General features: G+C 45.5%; 1 protein-coding gene across 3 annotated transcripts in view; it reads left to right on the top strand.

Annotated features, from left to right (window-relative positions):
- LOC111646337 (myocardin-related transcription factor A-like) overlaps positions 1 to 6741 on the top strand; it is a 32274-nt gene that overhangs the window by 14697 nt on the left and 10836 nt on the right. For all 3 annotated transcript variants that reach the window (XM_087170929.1, XM_087170930.1, XM_023395816.2), the window contains exons 3-5: positions 3450 to 3505; positions 4175 to 4250; positions 4336 to 4497. In XM_087170929.1, the coding sequence (XP_087027055.1) occupies positions 3450 to 3505; positions 4175 to 4250; positions 4336 to 4497 (294 nt within the window). The remainder of the gene's footprint in view (positions 1 to 3449; positions 3506 to 4174; positions 4251 to 4335; positions 4498 to 6741) is intronic.

Genomic DNA, 6741 nt, shown 5'->3' on the forward strand with positions numbered 1-6741 from the left:
CTCCCCCCCATCGTCTCACAAACAGCCACATAAGCTTTGTCTCTCTCGCTCTCTCTCTCTCTCTCGCTCTCTCTCGCTCGCTCTCTCCATTCATCTGCCTGTCATTGATTTTTTAATTTTTTATTTCCCCTCTCCATTCTCCGTCCTGCTTTCTTCCAGATTCATGAAAAGGTTTTATTTTCCTCTGCTGTTAGCTCGTAGCGTGCTAACAGAGGCCTTTCTGGGCCTTATGATAATCCCAGTGACAGCTCTTGTTCTGTTTGCAATGTTTGAGTAGCATTTGTTCATTTCCTTCACCTGCCTTTATTTTTTATTTGATTTTTTTACGAGAATCTGCTGATCGTAATCTTTAATCTTGGCCTGTCACCTGATCTCTGTGTGTCTGCAGCTGCGTGTTTAGCGGTGTGCGGTAGAGAGTGTTTATTTCGACACAGTGCTAAACTAAGCGCTGTGTGACACCTTCCACTGGTATCACACTATGATATATATGATATATATCACACAAATGCATAAAGAAATACTTGAGGTTTCTCACTTTATGCTCATCTACACGTGGGTTTCAGTTATTTCCAAACACTTGTCAGTAAAAGCAAAAGAAAAGAGCAGAAAGTTATTTCTGTGTTTTTGAAGTAAACACAGAGTGAGAAGCTTTAATACTTGTTTAATGCTCATAAGTTTAGACTGTGAAAATGGCAAAGTCACTGCTGATTCATGAGGCTAAACTTCACTACAGGTGGATTAATGACCTCTGAGGTCATTAATGAGGTCATTAATGTTTTATATCAGTTTTCAGAACTGTGCAGAGAAATAATGTGGAAATGCTGAAAACTTGAAGCCTAGTTTTTGAAATTCTTCAAATTTCTAGTGAAAACAAACCTTCACTGATGTGGATGAATTGTTTTGGTGCTTTAAATGTGTTTATCAAAGTCTATAGGTTCATAAAAATACTCCAATATATGAGTAAAATAGATAAAAGAAGAGTCGTAGTGTCGTCTCGTCTCTGCTTTAACCAGATTTTAGAGGCTGTGAGTCACGTACAGTCTCACAGTAACATGAGAGGGAAGGTGGAGAGTCGACTGATTCTCACAACATATAAACCATGTTTCTACTTCATGTCATCACTCAGATATTAATGGAAACACCCGTCGACCTCAGAGCGTTGAGGTAAATCTGCCCCAGTGACTCTGACGGCTGGAGAGACAGTTTCTCTGCTCTGCTTTAGTTGTGAGTTGTAAGTTAGTGAGTTGTAAGTTAGTGAGTTAGTAAGTTAGTGAGTTAGTGAGTTAGTGAGTCTGCACGTGGATAAGAACCAGGTTTCCTGTTTCCTGGTGGAGGTGGAGGAGAGAGAAGCGATGCTGTTGTCAGAGTTGCTGCTTAGCTCCAGCAGGGTGAAGAAGCCGTGATGGAGCCGCTCGTGCACATAACGAGGTCTTTTCTCTCTGACCTCGTCCCACCACTCTCCATTTCCTCCCCTTATTTTGCCCTTCGGTCTGTTGTTCCATTTCTCTTCCAGCTGCCTCTCTCCGTTTATCTCCACTCCTCGTCTTCCCTCCTTTTCTGGTTCTCCATCTTCTTCCTCTCCATTTCTTTTCTGCTGCTGCTTCCCAAAACCTTACTCTGTGCTCATCCATCCATCCATCCATCCCTCCTTCCTTCCCTCCATCCTACTGCTTATTCCCCATGTAGCTGATTGACAGGCAGGTTCATACGCCCTCAGGGAGACCCCACGACCCCCCTGTGGATGGGTGAGAGGTTTAGGAGGGTTGACGTCCCCCGGGGGTTCGCAGGAGTGAGTGTGTCCCAGCAGCGTGACAGTGCTCAGCGACGTGAACTGAGGCTTGAGCAGGTACCAGCGGTCTCGCCCCGGGGTTGCTAATCCAGTCACACCGCTGGTGTGTATGTGCAGGAAGTGTGTGTGCGTGTGTGTGTGTGTGTGTGTGTGTGTGTGTGTGTACAGTGCAGTCAGAAAGTGTTAAGGCAGCGTCACGGTCAGATCTGAAATGAAACTGTGACTGTGGAATTAAAGGTGCTGACTCTCTCCTGTAATTTGAGGGTGTTTACTTCCTGTCTGGTGTCCGGGGATTAAAGCGTGCACTCAGTTTGGGGTGACGTTCGTCCCGCTGCTCGGCCGACTTCCCGTCTGTACGTTCAACATGATGATGATAATGTCCTGCAGTGGAAGTACAAAGGCCCACACATCACACACAGGCCAGCTGACGTGGCTGTGGACTCGTCTCTGTGTTGTCACGCCTTGATATCTCCCCAGCGTCGCACCAGCGTCGCACCAGCGTCGCACCAGGGTCGACGGTCAGTTTCTGCACAAACTAACCAGATAACTCTTCTGTTAAATTCCCTGTTGCAGCAAGTTCATTTTATTTTGAGTTTTTCTTTTCCATCAGTAAAAGAAAGACGATTTACTTTCCAGCAGAACGTCACAAATAATCAACAGACTAAATAACGACGAGCTCAGTAACGTGTTGAGATGCTGACACTTTACGTTGTTTTAAGTTTCTGTATTGTAAATATTCTGAGTATCTCAGTTCGTGATGAAGATTGGTCCGAACTGTCAGAGGCGTGAAAAGCAGCAGCTTGAAATGTCTCGCTGGCGAATCGGAGGCTCCGGTTCGCTCTTTAATCCGCCTGCGAAACGTGGTCAAGATGTTTAAACAGATATTTTATCTAATTTTCCGTGACTTTCCGCTGCTTTAACTGCCGCTGTATCTGAGAAATCTCTGCGAGCAGATAAGATCTTTAATCGTTTTTAGAGAAAGCAGATTTTAGAAGTGTCATTCATTCATTAAAGTTATATTTAGATTCTTCTCAATAACCTGCCTGAACACGTCTTCGTACATGTGATATAACATGATTTAACAGTTAGAGATTCTCTTTTGTTTTCAGCCATAATGCTGAACCGTAAAGCCTGCGCCGATATGCTGAATTTAACTCAGCATGTTGGTGTCATCGCAGCCCTTTAGGCTTTTAGGTTTCCAGTACCACTAATCCTTGGGTTTTTGCATAATCATAAGCCCACAGGAAGTCTTGCTTGAGTCATTTGCGAAAGCTGAACAGAGTCCGTAAAGTCTCCTGCCGCAGAGAGGCTCGTCGGACCGGACTGCGTCTCGTTAGGTTTCTCCCTCGACCTTGTGAGTCTCGGCCTTTCACAGAGCCTGTGGCTCATGAGCCTGAGAGCGAGTTCACTGACACGCCACTCACATGTGAGAAAGGAAAAAAAGCTTTGGCAATGTAAGAGCAATAATCCTCGCCATCAGTAAACCCATTCACACTGAGCTGAAACCCGACTGAGGGAGCAGAGAGACGCTCACAGCCGTTCTGCTCCATTCTCCCTCAGAGGAGGGAATGTACACACTGCTATGTTAATGCCCCATCTCTCTCTCTCTCTCTCTCTCTCTCTCTCTCTCTCTCCACTCCTTCTCTCTTTATTCCTCAAGCACTGAAAAGTTCAGCCACCTTCCACGAGCAGAGACGGAGCCTGGAACGAGCCCGGGTGAGTGCGGCGCTCCTCGAACAAAGAGACTCCTGCATGATCACGTGACAAAGGAGAGAAGCAGGAAGAGAGAAATAAAGAAAGTTAATAACTAGTGCAAAATATTAAAGTATCCACCAAAGCTCTTTTTACTCCAGGGGTCACGGCTGCAGTTGTTTGATGTGTGGAAAAAATGTGGAGTAACTCAACGACATCTGAAGAAAATCTACTTATAATTTGTATAAATATATATATAAGCTCAAAGTAATGGATAAATGATTCAAATAGATCGCTTTAAGTCATGGATCATTTAGATTATTGAAATAAATCACTAGTAATGGATAAACAGATCAAATATTTCACTAAAACCAGATGGTTAAAGGAGAAATCTAAATGTCACGGTCGAGTTAAACAGTTGAATCGATCAGCTGTTAATGGATAAACAGGTAACAGATAAATGTTTCAGTAAGATCAGTGATTAACACTGACAGTAATGGGTAAATGATGGTTACTGGATACTGGTGGGTAAACTGGGGGGAAGATGATCGTGATGCAGGTGACGACGTCTGCAAAGGAGGAAAACAAGGCATGAAGTTAAAAGAAGCTCCTGGTCAGAAGAAATGTTAGTGAGAAAATGAATTATGGAAAATGAGGATGTGGTTTTAATCATTGTTCCCTCTCTTTCTCCAGACTGAGGACTATCTGAAGAGGAAGATCAGGAGTCGCCCGGAGCGATCTGAGCTGATCCGGATGCACATCCTGGAGGGTCAGTGCTACACGGCGCCTCTTGCTTTTTTATTTTAACACAGTGGTAAAAGGTTTCCAATCTTTTGTGGCGTGCGTTCTTCCAGAGACGTCAGCTGAGCCGTCCCTGCAGGCCAAGCAGCTGCAGCTGAAGAGAGCTCGCATCGCCGATGATCTGAACGACAAGATCTCCCACCGGCCGGGACCCATGGAGCTGATCCACAAAAACATCCTGCCTGTGCACTCCAGTATTAAACAGGCCATCATAGGTGAGTGCATGTTTGTTGTGTTACACACAGAAGCAAGTTACAACCAAGTTTGAAAAAGAAATACGGGCTCGAATTCACAGGATGGTGTGTCTGGATGAAAAATGTAAATCCGTTCAAGTTTCTACGAGCGAATCGTTTCCTGGTTTGTTGCCACTTTCAGCCGAACTTCAGTAAACTCCTCTCGCTGTGACTTGTAGCCGATTATAAGCTCAACGACGAGCGCTGAGTTGTTTATGATCGATTACAAACAGCCAATCACGGGCCTCTTCACCTCCAGCACCAATAACAGGAGCGGCGTGCAGAACAGCTGGAAGAGCACAGAACAGCTGGAAGAGCACAGACAGGCTGTATTCATGCTCCTTCAGTCCACAGCTGTTCATTTATTATTGTTTGTCTCTTTTAAAGTCTCATTTTTTATCATAATGAACAAATGAGACTTAAAAGCATGAACTCATCAACTTTATTAAACTTTATTTCACAGTGGCCAATTAAAATCTGTTTGTTGTTGCCTTCCTGCCCCCTAGTGGCCAAGAACTTGTGGATGCAGCTTTAAACAAAACTCCCCCTGTGTGTAGAAGGAGGGAGACGTAATATAAACCCAAATGTGTAATATATCACAACACACCCACGCTGTGACAGGGTGTCCCTCCCGGCCCCCTCCTCCAGCTCTCCTGAACATCCTGCCGCCGGCGCTCAGGAGCCGCAGCTGTGCACAAACATCAGTGTTCACACACCTGAGCGTCGCCGCTGTGGGTTTAGAAAGGTTAAAGCGGGATTTAATAAATCGTGCACGCCTTCTCATCCCCGCCTGACGGACGCAGAGCGAGGAAGTAAAGATATCTCTTCCTCTCTTTGCTGTCAGTTTTAAATAGCCAGAGCGTCTGTTAATAAAAACTCATTATCTTTTATTAGGAGAGTTACACGCTAATTGAAGAGGTGGGACTCTAAATGAGTGAATGTGATTTCTCTCTGTTGTGATTTGACATAATGATCCCGGTTTCATCCGGTTCCATTACAACATCAACAATAAAAGAAACGAAGGAGCAGGAGTGTCGCACTTTTATTGTACACCTGTGGTCCAGAGGCCGCGCTGTCGGACGTCAGAGGGTGACATCAGAGACGCTGGGTCCAGCTGCTCGACTGATGTGCGGCGGGAAGATCCCTGAGATCCAATAAGATACGGCGTCAGTGGATTATCTCTGTCACCGCGTCACAATAAACACAACTGCATCAGCGTCGCTGACTGTAGGAGCGCCGGGAACACGAGAGTTACACAGTGTTGACATGCGAAGACACACACACACACACACACACACACACACACACACACACCGGCGCGGCGCAGCGGTGGGGGAGTCATCACATTATTGGATCCGAGGGTATTAAATCAGCCCCATGTTGTCTCTTCATCACCGCCCGCTGATGGTAAATGAACGGCTGCAGCTCAGAGCAGCTCCTGTAATTAAATAACACACCTCCAGAAGAAGAGTCTCTGTGCTCGTCCAGGGATCCGTGCAGGTTCCTCTATTCCTTAAATCCCTGTAAAGACTCATAAGTCTGCATAATAATGAAATGATTATATGATATCCCTCTGGGAAAATTAGCAGCAGGACCCCTGCTTTGATTCTTTGCATACTTTTCCTGATATATATATATATATATATATTTCCATTTTTATCTCATGAAAAACATTTTGTAAAGAGAATATTATCAGGAGCACGTGATGAGCACGAGGAACCTCAACATTATTACCAGTTAATGCATTTACAGCATAAATTACACACATGATGCTCCAGATTTCTCAGTGTCACGTCATTCCTCCGAGAGACGCCGTCTGTCACAGCGTGGATGACGAGGCTGGATTTATTTGCCTGTGCTGGCAGAGAATTTAGAAAATATTCCAGCTATCAGTGAGACACAGCGCGGCTCATCCTCACCGAACCAAAGGTATCATCTTTATTGTATAAAAGCGGCATGGCGGCGTCTCCCGGGGCGTGACGTGCGCAGGCAGGACGGGTCTGTGGGCCGCTCTGCAGCGGTTGACAGTTCTGGAGCAGAGCGAGGAGAGAGACGCTCGCTGCGTTTGTTTGTAGTATTTCACACAGTCGGAGAAGCACTGACACACATGCAGCGATGTGCAGCTGCACGTGAAGACGAGACGCTGCTGATCGTCTCAGCTGGGCAGACACATGTTTATGTTTTTGTTTGTCTAAATATTGACTCCCCCTCTCCCCCCTCCCCCCC

The sequence above is a fragment of the Seriola lalandi genome, unplaced genomic scaffold (assembly GCF_002814215.2).
Source record: "Seriola lalandi dorsalis isolate HSWRI2012SDOR001 ecotype SW California unplaced genomic scaffold, Sedor1 jcf7180002054969, whole genome shotgun sequence".
Lineage (NCBI taxonomy): Eukaryota > Metazoa > Chordata > Actinopteri > Carangiformes > Carangidae > Seriola > Seriola lalandi.